At 48.1% G+C, this 15,139-nt stretch overlaps 1 protein-coding gene across 4 annotated transcripts; it reads left to right on the plus strand.

Moving 5' to 3' along the window:
- Nucleotides 1-2,578: 2,578 nt before the first annotated feature.
- Nucleotides 2,579-14,135, plus strand: ppp1r26 (protein phosphatase 1, regulatory subunit 26). Of its 4 annotated transcripts, none has more exons than XM_068012029.1 (2): nt 2,579-2,721; nt 6,470-14,135. In XM_068012029.1, exon 2 carries the CDS (start codon nt 6,525-6,527, stop codon nt 10,650-10,652), a length of 4,128 nt encoding a protein of 1,375 aa, XP_067868130.1. In that variant the 5' UTR covers nt 2,579-2,721; nt 6,470-6,524; the 3' UTR covers nt 10,653-14,135. The 4 variants fall into 4 exon arrangements, with proteins under 4 accessions (XP_067868130.1, XP_067868131.1, XP_067868129.1 ...); XM_068012030.1 differs by having other exon boundaries at nt 2,579-2,699; XM_068012028.1 differs by lacking the exon at nt 2,579-2,721 and adding an exon at nt 3,052-3,149.
- The last annotated feature ends 1,004 nt before the right edge of the window (nt 14,136-15,139 follow it).

Consider the following 15,139-nt stretch of genomic DNA (forward strand, 5'->3'; position numbering starts at 1 on the left):
AGGATCTGGCCAAAATGGACTGGGAGCAGCTACTTGCAGGAAAGTCTACACCAGACCAGTGGGAGTCATTCAAAGAGGAAATAGTGAGGGTTCAGAGCCAACATGTCCCCGTTAAGGTGAACGGTAGGACCATCAAGTCCAGGGAACCCTGGATGTCAAGGGATACAGAGTATTGAATAAGTTTTTAAAAAAAAAAGGAGGCTTATGGCAGACTCGGAGCGCTGAAAACAGCGGAGGCATTAGAGGAGTATAGAAAGTGTGGGTGGGGTACTTAAAATAAAGTAATTAGGAGAGCGAAGAGGGGACATGAAAAAACATTGGCAGGCAAGATAAAGGAAAATCCCAAGGCGTTTTATAAGTATATTAAGAGCAAGAGGATAACCAGGGAAAGAGTAGGGCCCATTAGGGACCAAAGTGGCAATCTGTGTGTGGAGCCAGAGGACATAGGTGAGATTTTAAATGATTACTTTTCATCTGTTTTCACTGTGGAGAATGACGATGTAGGTGTAGAGATCAGGGAGGGGGATTGTGATATACTTGAACATATTAACATTGAAAGGGAGCAAGTATTAGATGTTTTAGCAGGCTTAAAAGTGGATAAATCCCCAGGCCCAGATGAGATGTATCCCAGGCTGTTATGTGAGGCAAGGGAGGTGATAGCAGGGGCTCGAACACAAATTTTCAGATCCTCTCTGGCCACGGGAGAGGTGCCAGAGGACTGGAGGACAGTGAATGTGATACCATTATTCAAGAAGGGCAGCAGGGATAGACCAGGTAATTACAGGCCGGTGAGTCTAACATCAGTGGTTGGGAAACTGCTGGAAAAAATTCTGAAGGACAGGATTAATCTCCACTTGGAGAGGCAGGGACAGTCAGCACGGCTTTGTCAGGGGGAGAGCGTGTCTAACTAACTTGATTGAATTTTTCGAGGAGGTGGCTTGATGTGCAGATGAGGGTAAAGCAGTTGATGTAGTCTACATGGACTTCAGTAAGGCTTTTGGTAAGATCCCACATGGGAAATTGGTTAAGAAGGTAAGAGCCCATGAGATCCAGGGCAATTTGGCAAAGTGGATCCAAAATTGGCTTAGTGGCAGGAAGCAGAGGGTAATGATCGAGGGTTGTTTTTGTGAGTGGAAGCCTGTGACCAGTGGTGTACCACAGGGATTGGTGCTGGGACCCTTGCTGTTTGTAGTGTACATTAATGATTTAGACGTGAATATAGGAGGTATGATAAGTAAGTTTGCAGATGACACGAAAATTGCTGGTGTCGTAACTGGTGAGGAGGAAAGCCTTAGATTACAGATTTACATGAAGCAACAGCGGGTAAATGGAGTTGAAACAAATCAGCCATTATCCAATGGAATAGTAAAACAAACTTGAACTCCCTCAGTACTGACCCTCCGACAGTGCAGCACTCCCTCAGTACTGACCCTCCGACAGTGCAGCACTCCCTCAGTACTGACCCTCAGACAGTGCAGCACTCCCTCAGTATTGACCCTCCGACAGTGCAGCGCTCCCTCAGTACTGACCCTCCGTCAGTGCAGCGCTCCCTCAGTACTGACCATCCGTCAGTGCAGCACTCCCTCAGTACTGACCCTCTGACAGTGCAGCACTCCCTCAGTACTGACCCTCTGACTGTGCAGCGCTCCCTCAGTACTGACCATCCGTCAGTGCAGCACTCCCTCAGTACTGACCATCCGTCAGTGCAGCACTCCCTCAGTACTGACCCTCCGACAGTGCAGCACTCCCTCAGTACTGACCCTCAGACAGTGCAGCACTCCCTCAGTATTGACCCTCCGACAGTGCAGCACTCCCTCAGTACTGACCCTCCGACAGTGCAGCACTCCCTCAGTACTGACCATCCGTCAGTGCAGCACTCCCTCAGTACTGACCCTCCGACAGTGCAGCACTCCCTCAGTACTGACCCTCAGACAGTGCAGCACTCCCTCAGTACTGACCCTCTGACTGTGCAGCGCTCCCTCAGTACTGACCATCCGTCAGTGCAGCACTCCCTCAGTACTGACCATCCGTCAGTGCAGCACTCCCTCAGTACTGACCCTCAGACAGTGCAGCACTCCCTCAGTATTGACCCTCCGACAGTGCAGCACTCCCTCAGTACTGACCCTCCGACAGTGCAGCACTCCCTCAGTACTGACCATCCGTCAGTGCAGCACTCCCTCAGTACTGACCCTCCGACAGTGCAGCACTCTCTCAGTACTGACCCTCAGACAGTGCAGCACTCCCTCAGTACTGACCCTCTAACTGTGCAGCGCTCCCTCAGTACCGACCCTGACACTGCAGCACTCCCTCAGTACTGACCCTCTGACTGTGCAGCACTCCCTCAGTACTGAGCCTCTGACAGTGCAGCACTCCCTCAGTACTGACCCTCCGTCAGTGCAGCGCTCCCTCAGTACTGACCATCCGTCAGTGCAGCGCTCCCTCAGTACTGACCCTCCGACAGTGCAGCACTCCCTCAGTACTGACCCTCCGACAGTGCAGCACTCCCTCAGTACTGACCCTCCGACAATGCAGTGCTCCCTCAGTACTGCAGTGGGAGGGTCAACCTAAATTTTGTGCTCCTGTCTCTTGAGTGAGACTATGAACCCACAACATTCGGATTCAGAGGCTGGAATTCTATCACTGCGCCATGGCTGATGCTTTGGGGAATGTTCTGGATGATGCCTGTGGACGGCACCCAGGCAAGTACCAGCGCTTGAAGAGGCAAGTTAACCCGGGGGCAAAATACGCCAATGAGTGGATCCCAAATAGAACAGTTAGTTCTCTGCATTCCCTGATCTGCACGACACTTGTCTGCATGCTCTGTGGCTATTTTAATGTTTTGTTTGCTGCTCGGTTGCAAACCGAGAGGCCTCCAACATTTGGAGCAAAGCCTGTAACAGTGACACTTGCTGCTATTCCCTCATCCTTTCTCTCCTTTACAATAAACAATTCCTATTTGTGACGAATGCTTTTTGCAGGAAGAGTTTATGACCTTTGTTGTTGTTGCAGCGCCTGCCCGAGAGCTGGCGGGATCTGCACCTTATTTATTTATTTCTTTGCTTCTCCGCCTCCTCGCTGCCGCTCTGAACTTTGCCTGCAGCCGCTCTCAGTGAGCGGGGCGGCCGCAGTGAGGGAGCCGCATGCAGCAGGTAGTGAGCAAGTGAGCGCGGCCGCTCCCGGGGCTCTGACAGCTGTCAATCAACCCCGGGAGTTGTCAATCAATCCCGGGAGCTGTCAATCAACCCTGGGCTCCGGCTCGCGCTGCGTTTTGGCGCCGGATCCGGCGGTTGTCCGTCAGCGGCCGGCAGGGCCTGCGACTCGAGGCCTCGGGCCTGTACTCAGCGGCCGGGCCGGAGGGGTCGCTTTATTTGCCTCCCTTCTTATTGTTAACCTCCGATGTGAGGCCTGAAGGGCGGGGAGTAAATTAATCCATGCCCCGACTTGAGGGTGAGGTGCCGCCGGCCGGTTCCCTCACTCCCAGCTCGGGGCCGGTCACTGTGCGGCCGCTCGGGGATGCAGAGGCCTCGGCCTCGGCCTCGGAGTTTGGGGCGAGCTGGCAGCAGCCGAGGGCAAGGCGGGAGGCCGGAGTGAACGGAGGTGGTCAGGAGGCGAGGGTCAGTCACTGACCCACCCCCCCCCCTCTCCCCCGGGGGGGGTGTGAGGGGTGGTGTGGACACTGACCTCACCAGGGTCCGGATACCGTGGGCAGTGACTGCCCGGGGCCAGAGGGCCTTGCTCGGCCCGTCTGAGCAGCCAGTGGCGTTTGGCAATTCAACTGTGTGGGGCATCTCCCACCCGGCACACAGCAACTGAGGTCAAAGATATCGCTGACGAACAGAAATCCCGGTCGAATATCCCCCTCCTGAAGCGAAGTGAGGTTGTCGCCTCAGATCATGGCTGGGTGCGGTCATTCGGCCTGTTTTACTTGCCGCAGTTTCACTATCACAGTCTCTAGGAGGCTCTTGAGTTGTTTCCAGCGTTGAACCGTTTTTCCATTTACATGGAGAACATCCTGATGTCCATCTTAAACTTGCTTTTGAACTAGTTTGCAATTCGTTTAAAATCTGCACCGGTCCAGGAATGGGTCAGTATCACATTAGGCAGCCCAGTTTCCCAAATTGACCTTGGTACTGTTTTTAAAGTGAGCTTATCTCTCCTGTTTTGTTATTGAGTTAAAGGTCTTTGTTTTCAGCAGTGTTGGCATCCAGGGCGTCCGGACTTTAACATGATTCCATGAGTTGACTGATTTAAAATAACCAGAAGTTTAATTTTCAACAACAACAACGTGCATTTATATAGTGCCTTTAATGTAGTCAGATGTACCAAGGTGGTTTACAGGAACATTATCAAACAGAATTTGACACTTAGCTACATAAACAGATATTAAGGCAAGTGACTGAAAGCTTGGTTGATGAGGTAGGTTTTAAGGAGCAACTTAAAGGAGGAGAGACAGACAGGCAGAGGGGTTTAGCGAGGGAATTCCAGAGCTTGGGGCCTATGCAGCTGGTCACCAACGGTGGGGCAGTTAAAATCAGGGGTGAGTAAGAATGCAGAGATCTCGGAGGGTTGTCGGACTGGAGGAGGTTACAGAGATAGGGGCGAGGCCATGGAGGGATTTAAAGACAATATGAGAATTTTAAAAGTGAGGTGTTGCTGGGCCAGGAGCTACTGTTAAGTCAGCAAGCATGGGGTGGGGTGATAGGTGAATGGGACTTAGTGCAAGTTAGGATACAGGGCAGCAGTTCTCAAGTGGGAGGTTGTAGGGATTGAGGAGGAGTAATATGGAACTGTTTGTAAATTTGTCTAGAGGTGCTGGAGGGAACTGGCAGATGACTGGTGATGTGCTACCAGTCGCAGTTTCTCTGTCAGTGTTTCTGCTTGTGTGTGATGTGTGATACTGAACTTATCCCTCCACCAGAATAGTTTTTTTGATAAATAGCTTTCTTGTGTCAGCAGAACACAATCGGGTGTCTTGGTTTTACAAAGTGAGCTGACTGCAGCCATCTATATGCCAATTTGTTCTTGTTAGGGCTGCTGGTGCTGCTGATCTTGGTGGGGCAGTAATGGGGCTGCTACAGGTGACCTTACTAGCTGGGGGTTCCCTCTCCTGATTGCAGTTTCTATGTAGTGGATTCTACTCGAAGGTGCATGTGCTTAGGCAGCAGGTGAAACAATATTGGACGAGGCCACAGGGCACTGTACCTCAACAAGAGTCAGTGATTAAACTCTGCCCTCTGAAGGTTGCAGAGTCAAGCCCTACTCCAGAGACTTAAGGAACTGAGGGAGTTCTGCACTGTTGGAGGTGCTGTCTTTTGGATGAAACATTAAACTGAGGCCCCATCTGCCCTTTCAGGTGGATGTAAAAGATCCCGCGAACAATATTTTGAAGAAAAGCAGGCAAGTATAGCCTAATGGTAATGTTACAGGACTAGCGGAGTTGTCAATAACCAGGGGGTATAGATTTAAATAAGCGGCAGGAGGTTTAGAGGGGATTCGAAGAAAAAAACTTTCACCCAGAGGATGGTTGGAATCTGGAACACACTGCCTGAAGAGGTGGTAGAGGCAGGAACCCTCACAACATTTAAGAAGTATCTAGATGAGTACTTGAAACGCCATAGCTTACAAAGCTATGGGCCAAGTGCTGGAAAATGGAATTAGAATAGATACGCTTGATGGCCGACAGTGGGCTGAAGCGCCTGTTTCTGTGCTGTATAACTCTATGACTCTAGTAATCCAGAAGCCCAGACTTATGCACCAGTCAACACGAGTTTATATCTTACAATGACAGCTTGGTGGAATTTAAATCCGATTAATTAATATATCTGGAATAAAATGTTAGTCTCATTAATAATGATCATGAAACTCCTGGATTGTCATAAAAACCCATTTGGTTCACTAATGTCCTTGAGGGAAGGAAATCTGCCGTCCTTACCCAGTCTGTCCTACTTGTGACTCCAGACCCACAGCAGTGTGATTGCCTCTTAACTGCCCTCTGAAGTGGTGGAGCAAGCCACTCAGTTGTAGGCAGCTCACCACCACCTGCTCAAGGGCAATTAGGGATGGGCAATAAAAGCTGGTTTTGCCAGTGATCCTCACATCCCAAGAATGAATAAAAAGTTCTGCCTGGTGTCCTGGCTGACAGTTATCCCCCAACCAACATCACTAAAACATGATCAGGCTATTTATTTCATTGCTGTTTGTGGGACTTTGCCATTTGCAAATTGACTGCTGTGTTTCCTATATTATAACAATTTAAAAGTACTTCATTGGCTGTAAAATGCTTTAGGACTTCCTGAGGTGATGAAAGGTGCTATAGAAATGCAAGTTTTTCTTCAGGAAACAATGAGGGAGAAGCAATAGACAAGAATGTTTCTCTAAATACACTGAAATTCACAAGAATTTGTTAAGTTGTACCTGTTTTTGCTGCAGCCATTTTGATCATTTTTTTCCTGTCCTGTTTCATTTGCAGAATGTGAGTGGAGCAGCAACAGAGGTCACGTGCAGCCTGTCACTTTCCTGCTATAATGTTCTTAATGAATTTGGCACCTGTCTCTGCGGTACAGACAGATTGGCATCCCTTTGGTGCATCCCAAAACTTCAGCCTCCCTGTGAGTTTCTCTGACTCTGGAGAGGAGTTCCCTGCCGTGCAAAGTACTGTCAACGTGAATGTGCAAATGATCATAGAAAACTTGCAGGCCAATGACTCACCTTGTGCCATGAACAATGACCCCAGTAGTAACGCGCAGACAAACATAGCTGCGAAAAGGCGGAGCGAGGGTGTGTTAGATGGAGCCTCCATCAGAGTTTTAAAGGGGGCCGCTGTGGAGGACCTGAAGACTGGTTATCCACCCTGCGCACTTGGCACAGAGGAATCCAACTTGGGCTGTTGCATCCTGGACTCGGACAGCGACGAGTCTGTTGACCGAGGTATAGAAGAAGCAATTCAAGAATACTTGAAAAAGAAGACCGAAGATAATTCCTTGATATCAAAGGCAGTCCACGACACAAAAGATCCCCCAGGGACACATGCAGCCATTGAAGACTCTGCTCCAAAAATCAGCAATGGCATTTCACTTGGAGGAGAAGTAATGGTCCCCACCGAGCTAGGGCTTGGCTTTGTGAATATTGACCCTCACAGTGTCAGTCTGGAGGCTGCAGGATCCAAATGTTCTTCTCCCTCCAGCATCAGCAGCAATGATTCTTTTGAACTGAGTATACAGGCAGAGATTGAAAGGTTCTTGCAAGACAAGCGGAGTAAGGAGACCGGCAGCACTAGCACCAACGGCCCTGAGAACGAGCTTGCTTTTAGAGGGAAGACAGAACAGAAAGAAAATCTGGTGAAGGTGGGACCAAAGAAGAGGAAGAGGTGCGTCAAATCCAGCGTAGGGAGCCAAATGCACCTTGTCAAACAGTCAGTGATGAATGCCTACACTCAGGTCAACAATACTAATTCCACCCATTTTGGGGAATCTGGGACTGTCTGCAAAGCTGAGAAAGGCAGTGAGGGGAATCCTAAGGGTAATAAAAAGTTGGCCAGCGAGAAGAAACCAAAAGCAAGGCATCGCTTTAAGGAACTCTACAAAAGCAGCAATGCTCAATGGAGCCTCGACGCTGAATTCTCTGAACCAAAGGCCAATCCCATTATTGCACAAACTGAATTGTCCGATTCCAGCAGTGATGATGGCATTGAGGAAGCCATCCAACTTTACCAGTTGGAACAGAAGAAAGGGAAATCTGAGGATGTTGCCTTTGTTCTTGGTTTGTTGCCTCACAAACCCCCCAACACTCAGAAATGTGCTGATTTGTCTTCAGATTTGAAGAGCATGGAGAAACAAACACTGCAGGCGTCTTTGAATAAGAAGCGGATACACTGTGTCCAAAAGTCTGGAGAATCCTGTACTTTCAACCTTTCCGATACTGACTCGAGTGATCAGTCTGGCGATGACTTTGTAACACAAAGGGAGAGAAATGCCATGGACTCCAGGTTTGGTTGGGAAAAAAGGTTTCAAGCTGAGACGCTGTCAGAATCTTCCCCAAAACGGGAAGGGCCTCTTGCAACCAAAGTGCAGCCACGTGCAGATAGCATGGTAGATATGGTTCCTTCAGAAAATAAAGAGTGTGCAGGCAGAGGCAAGGCACCCAGAGAGGGCGCCACTGCTATCTCCAAACAAGTCATATCTTCATCAGACAGCGAAAACAGTTCTGCAGACAGCAGCGATAGCATTGAAAAAGAAATTCAGAATTACTTGGCTCTGAAGGCAAACCAAAGCAGTCAGAAACCAGACCAAGTTGGAGCTGGGAGTGAATTGGACAGAACATTCCCCCAAGAGCTGAAGCAAGAAGACAGTCTGAATGACTCTCTGTCTTCTTTATCTTCATCTTCACCTCAGACATTGTTGTCGCAAAAAGGAAGGCTGAAGAATAATGTCAGCACTGATCGTGAACTTGAAGTGGAGGAACTGAGAGAAAGCCAACCACAGGACCCTAGTGGGGCACCTGTTGCATTAGCTAACAATGGCACTGTTACCTCTAAAATTAAACTTAAAGGTGGCTCATCAGAACAAGATATGTTTGATGTAAGCAACGTTTGGTACGGCAGGACTGTCAACCGAGATCAAGAAAAATTGTCTCGCATCAAATGGGCTGCCGAGAATCTGTCCTGTGGTAAGCCTGTCCGTGATGCTTGGCAGACAGATGAGAAAAGTAGCTCACTGGACAGTGACGAGGACCTGGATACTGCCACAAAGGATCTCTTGAAAACCAGAAAGAAACTGGGGAAAAGATCAAGGGACACAAAGAACCGGTGCAAGAAGCGAGTGCGATTTACAGGAGCGGAGGTCCTCACTTACTCTGAGCAAAGCACAGGAATTAGTGACCAAAGTTTCAAGGCTACTGGAGAAGTTCTTGCTGCTAGTCACGGCCCCTTAAAAAGCTGTTTGTCAAAAAGTAGCAAGGCAGCTTGTAGAAGTTATTTAGACTTTAAGAGTAAAGGGAACAAGAGGATAAGGGAGCAGTCAGGAAGTGAAAACAATGGCAAAGTGGCCAGAATTGGAAAGCCCAAGGTTGATTTGTTGTGTGATGCACCATCCAGCATGGCTGACAGGCTGACTCAGAGAACTGTGGCAGTGGGTGACAGCAGTTCCGCGGACAGCGACGACGGGATCGAGCAAGAAATTCTGAGGTTTCTAGCTGAAAAGGCCAGAGTAAATAGTGGATTGGAAGAGCACACGAACGAGGTGCAAAGTTTTAAAAAACAAGGGGAGGAAAGTGCATCATCAGAAATGGCAGCCCAGAGCAGGAAGCTGTCTTCTCTTTCTCAACAAGCTGAGGGATCTCGCGGCGCTAATATGAAGGGACTATGTCACCTGGAAGAGGAGACCACAGCTTGTTATTCGCATAGAGGTACAGAAAGGGCTGGCACTGAAAGCAAGGGCGGTGTTAATGGGCAGGATTATCTTCAGAACATTCATGATACCCGCTGTGCGCAGCGGCAGACTGAACGTAGACAGGTCGTTGAAGAGCCACCAGCTGATTCCAAAACAGAAACCAAAGCTGGTATCATTCAGGAGCATTTGCAAGTTGGCAGCACAGACTGTCCAGGAAAAGGAACCGGTAATTGCCAGTCTGACTGGCACAGTGATAGCCTTCAGGACAAAGAGGTTAACACTACACCAGAGAGCTGCGCCGCCCAGAACATTCAGGGGAAATGGTCAGCTCTTGCTTTAGAAACAACACAACCCTTGATTCAGGAGCAAAATGTGCAATACATCGACCCCAGATTGTGGGCTGTAGGACAGCATCAACCGAAAGCTGTCCAAGTCAGATCTTCCGACAAAACTGTAAACAAATTGAAATTGTGGAATGTCTTCCAGCCCGAACCTCTCGGTGACAGTGCGCCAGTCCACGGAGGGAAAGGAAGCTGCAGAGAGGGAGAGTATTCCAGAAGCAGTCAGTCAGATGTAGGATGCAGTACAGACCAAAGCTCGCATGCTGCAGTTAACACTCACTCTCATGTAGGCTGGGCAGGTAGTGCTAAAATGAAATGTGAGGAGGGTAAAAATCCAGGTCAACCTTTAGGATCCCTGATGCTTTCAGCAAGTCTTGGTGCTCATTCCAGTGAGGCGAGCAGACTGCCTTGTGTTGCAAGGCAAGAGCAGAGTGACCATAATTATCAGAGTGGAGTGAGGAGTGAGGTGAGGGAGCAGAATGATGCTAGAGTTGCACCCTTCGACTCTGTGACCCAGCGCCTGTGTGAAATGGCAGGACCCTCCAGCTGTTTGTCAGTTGCTGCACATCCCATCCTATCAACTGATGAGGAAACCAGCAGGTTAGAAGAGAGGGGCCACAGTGTAGGAGCAGATATAGCTACAGAAACAGTGATTGCTGAGGGAACTTCTGAAGGAGAGGCCAGCAGTCAGTGCACGAGTAGAGGGAATGGTGAGAATCTCCTGGCTTCTCAGTGGCAGCCGCTGAATCAGGCTTTGTCAGGATCTAAGATTGAGGAGCAAAACAACAGGGGCAGAAGAACAGAGGAAGCAGCAGAGGGGAAAAGTCCTGAAGCCTTTTACGACAAAGCTAGCGATCATTCAGATGATGACAGTAGAGTGGACACTGGCAGGTCAGGACTGCAGAGACAGGGTGCTGAGGTGTAAGTATGTTGTACAGTAGCTTATCTCTTAATTATTTACGATACAGTCACGATGCTCAGTATAGTTCCATTGTGGGAGGAGGAAGTTTATCCCATGTAAACCTCTGGATTAGATTAAGGACAAAAGTTTTTTGTTGTTGAAAGTATATGTGTTACAGTCTATTCAAAGTAATTAGGTTGATTAAAAACAGAGCTCTTTTTAAACAAGTTTCTGGTCAGAGGTGAGATCCACCCCATGAAATCCAGTTGCAGTGCATTCCTCCGGGGGGGGGGTGGGGAGCAGCAGACAGTTCTGTAGTTCTGTCCACCTTCCAGCCGGATATCTGATGTTGCGGCAACTGCCCATCCACCATCCTCCCCACACACACACACACACACACACACACACACACACACACAGATTGCAGTTATTGAGACATACTCTGGTTCCATTCAGTGATGTTATCCACAGCAACCTGGCTTGGGTTCAGCACATCCTAAAGACCAAGAAGGTGCTCTGGGATTGATTACTGATTTTTGCTCGTCTGTCTGCTTGGAGCCAGTGATATGCCGATTAGCCTCAACCACTGAGTGCATCAGAGGGGGAAACTCAGCTGTGGCCTCTGCTCCTACTCCACTGTATAGAGGACAGGTTGGGGGTTCTGCTCTGATGACCCCTGTGGTTGAGTAGCACTCACTGTGGGCTCACACATGAATGAGTCAGTTAGGCGGGGTACTGGTGGGCTGCTGTGACCCAGTGAGGATTGAAAGGTGTGACAAAAAGAGAAGATTGATGCAGGGAGTGAAGAAATAAAATCTTCCTTTGAGATGACAATAGGGGAATATACTTTGAACAGAAACTTGCACATAGGCACGCAATAGGTACCCGGCGGTGAATTTTGTGTTCAGACTTTCCTTTTATGTCTGTCTGTCTGATGAGACTGTGTAGAGACGGTGCTTCAATTTGAAACTGGTAGCAGGTGACTCAGGGCCCTGTGAGGTGGGGTGAAAGGACCGTGTGACAGACCCTGCCAAAGGCATTTATTTCTGTGCGAGTGTATGTGTACACACACCTGTTGAGGTTAGGGATGTCAATGCTGGGAAATTAAACATTTCTTTTTTCTGTTTTGAGCCTATGGTGTGAGTGTTGAACACTTCCAGGTTAGGTACAACAGACACAGAGTGAAGCTCCCTCTTACTCTGCTTCAAACAATGTGCCTTAATTCTCCCACACTTCCCCCCCCCCCCACCCCCCCCCCCCGTGCCACGCCCCACACAAGCATGACATCTTCCAATTTCCCCGTGTACCAGCTGCCGTTAGCAGACTCTCAGGACTGAGATTGCCGATTCTGGTCCCACACCGTGGGCAATCAGTGCCGGGAATTTATCTGAACATCAACAGAGGGTGGGTGACTTGCAGCCCATCAGTCTGGATTTGAACCTCCATCACAGAGGTGAAAGGGAGTGTTGCCAGTCACATTCTACTCTCTCTTCCCTGTGGATTGCAATGTATCCTTGGGTGTACATTCTCATAGAATTATCATTTGGGTCGTGTATTCTAACCCTGTTATTAAAGGGGGAACCTGCAGGGGTCTGATCATTTTTATTCCGATTACCAGTCTGTTATATTGGACATTGTTTTTGTGATATTGGGTCTCTTTTACACTGAGCCACTCTGAAACATCAGCATTGGGGAGCAGTCCCAGGGATCCTGGAGTTGCTCCATTTGAAAAAAAAGGGATCACACCTTCACATTGACCCAGGAGACGATTGGCATCTGGCTTATTGCAGGAAGCCACGTTACCAGATGCCTGGTCTCTGTGGGAAGTAAAGATTTGACTTTTAAAAGTTACTTGAGAACATTTTCCAATCTGCAGCGGGGAAGTACTTTTACAACAAAAAAAAAATCCTCTTTCTATCCTCAGCTTTTGCTGGTTTAGTTAATCTCAGGCAAGAGGGCAGTGCTGGGGGCCACTGCAATTTGCCTCAGGGATGAAGGGGGGATATCAGTCAGGTTACTTTTTTCAAAACACTGTTCAGCGACACACATGCTGGCATCAGCTGAGGGCAGGATTGGCTTGGCCATGATGCCCTCCATAGTCAAACAGCCTGCCAACACTCACTGTATAAAATCAGATGAGATATCGTAGGGGTAACCAATGCTTGTGGAAAAGTACCTCAGGGTTGGAGGGGAGAGGAGTGAAACAAATTTTGACTTTATATAAAAAAGGTAACGTTGGCTCCTGGCTCAGAATATAGCTAGGCAAGCATGCACTGGAAACAATTTCTTTGTCTTTTCTCTGTATTTTTATATTGAAATGTGAACTCTGTACAGACTGTTCATGCTCCAAGAGTATAGGATGGCATTGAATTTAATGAAGGTTTTTTAAATTCCTTAACTCCTTATGTATGTGAAGTCTGACACATTTTATTTGTTGAAATCCCAATGAACAATCCAAAATTGGGTTTAAATGTGTAGGTTACAGCACTCCCTCTGATTAAGCACGTACTGTTGCAGTGTTGTCACTAGGAATTCAGTAAGGCAAAATAATAGGTAATACTCACATTAAAAGCACCTTCCCATGTCAGAATGTGTGGAAGTGCTTTGTAAGATTTTGTAAAGTGTGTGGACTGTCCTGAGACAGTAGGCATGTAGAAGGTTTGCACCGTGCTGTGTCTACCCAAACAATACAAAGGCACCCAGTAGTACAACTTTGATTGTGTCTGGAGAAAATATTTTGTGGTTTATATTCTGGGGAGTGAGTTTCAATCTTTGCTTTGTGGAATATTCCACTGAAACTATTGAGATACATCTAGGGACCCTCCCCCACCCCAGAAATAGCGACGCATTTCCGTAAATCCCCTGTCCAAGCTTGCAATAGACGGCGAGAGCTACACCTCGCACAACAGCGCTATTGTTTTCCATTAGTTTGCAGTAACACAAGTGAGGTACTAGTAGGTGAACAAATGCAGAGAGGTACAGAGTTGTGGTGACAAACAGACAGAAAGCTTGATAAATTCATGGACTTCCTGGGCCCACCACACCCCTCACCAATCCAGAGAGCCCACTTTGATGACCTTTGAACTGGATGAAGTACAGTTAATGGTGATGGGAGCAATTTTGCAGGGATGAACTGAGATGTTACGAGAACCGTCCAACAATGCCAGTGGATTGTTTTAAGTGGAATTTCCTTCCTCATCATTGATCACTCTGTAAAAACCTGATGACAGTACTAAATTCAAATTCTTTGTTATCCCTCATTACCAACCAGAGAAGAACAATTGTTCCTATCTGCTGTTTTTAATCATTCTTTTCTTCCTTTTTAATGTATATGTTGCCAAATATTTTCGCTGTTTTGTGAAATTTTCTTGTGATGTTGAAATTGCTCCTCCGTTTTTGCCTGAGGGGTATATTGATGCACATACTTTTTAACAAATTTGTGAAATTATTTAAATTATACAGTTCCACATCTTCATGACATTTATCTAATAAATAGCACAGACCAGGGTTTGTGATGTTGGTTGTTCTTTGTAGATGCTGCTCATTGGGCCAGCTTTTTCTCTCTCCTCATTTCCCCTTCCCTCTCCCTCTACCCCCTCTCTCCTCCTTTGCTGTCTCTGAAGGTGTGTGAAAGTTTCCTGTTTGCTATTTCTAGTGTGTTCATCGGTACGTTTTTCCTTCTCTTTAATCTCCTGCTCTGTAACAGCCACTGACACAGATGCACCTTGAACACTGTATCCAATTCTGGTCAGACCCACTTGAGCATTGTGTCCATTTCTGGTCAAACCCACTTTGAGCACTGTATCCAGTTCTGGTCAGACCCACTTTGAGCACTGTGTCCAGTTCCGGTCAGACCCACTTTAAGCACTGAGACCAGTTCTGGTCAGACTCACTCGAGCGCTGTGCCCATTTCTGGTCAGACCCAATCGAGCACTATGTCCAGTTCTGGTAAGACGCACTTTGAGCACTGTGTCTAGTTCTGGTCAGACCCAATCGAGCACTATGTCCAGTTCTGGTCAGACCCACTTTGAGTACTGTATCCAGTTCCGGTCAGACCCACTTTAAGCACTGAGACCAGTTCTGGTCAGACTCACTCGAGCGCTGTGCCCATTTCTGGTCAGACCCAATCGAGCACTATGTCCAGTTCTGGTAAGACGCACTTTGAGCACTGTGTCTAGTTCTGGTCAGACCCAATCGAGCACTATGTCCAGTTCTGGTCAGACCCACTTTGAGTACTGTATCCAGTTCTGGTCAGACCCACTTTGAGCACTGTGTCCAGTTCTGGTCAGAGCCACTTTGAGTACTGTATCCAGTTCTGGTCAGACCCACTTTGAGCACTGTGTCCAGTTCTGGTCAGAGCCACTTTGAGTACTGTATCCGGTTCTGGTCAGACCCATTCGAGCACTGTGTCCAGTTCTGGTCAGACCCACTCGAGCACTGCGTCCAGTTCTGGTCAGACTCACTCGAGCACTGTATCCGGTTCTGGTCAGACCCACTCGAGCACTGCGTCC

The sequence above is a fragment of the Heterodontus francisci genome, chromosome 32, assembly GCF_036365525.1.
Source record: "Heterodontus francisci isolate sHetFra1 chromosome 32, sHetFra1.hap1, whole genome shotgun sequence".
Lineage (NCBI taxonomy): Eukaryota > Metazoa > Chordata > Chondrichthyes > Heterodontiformes > Heterodontidae > Heterodontus > Heterodontus francisci.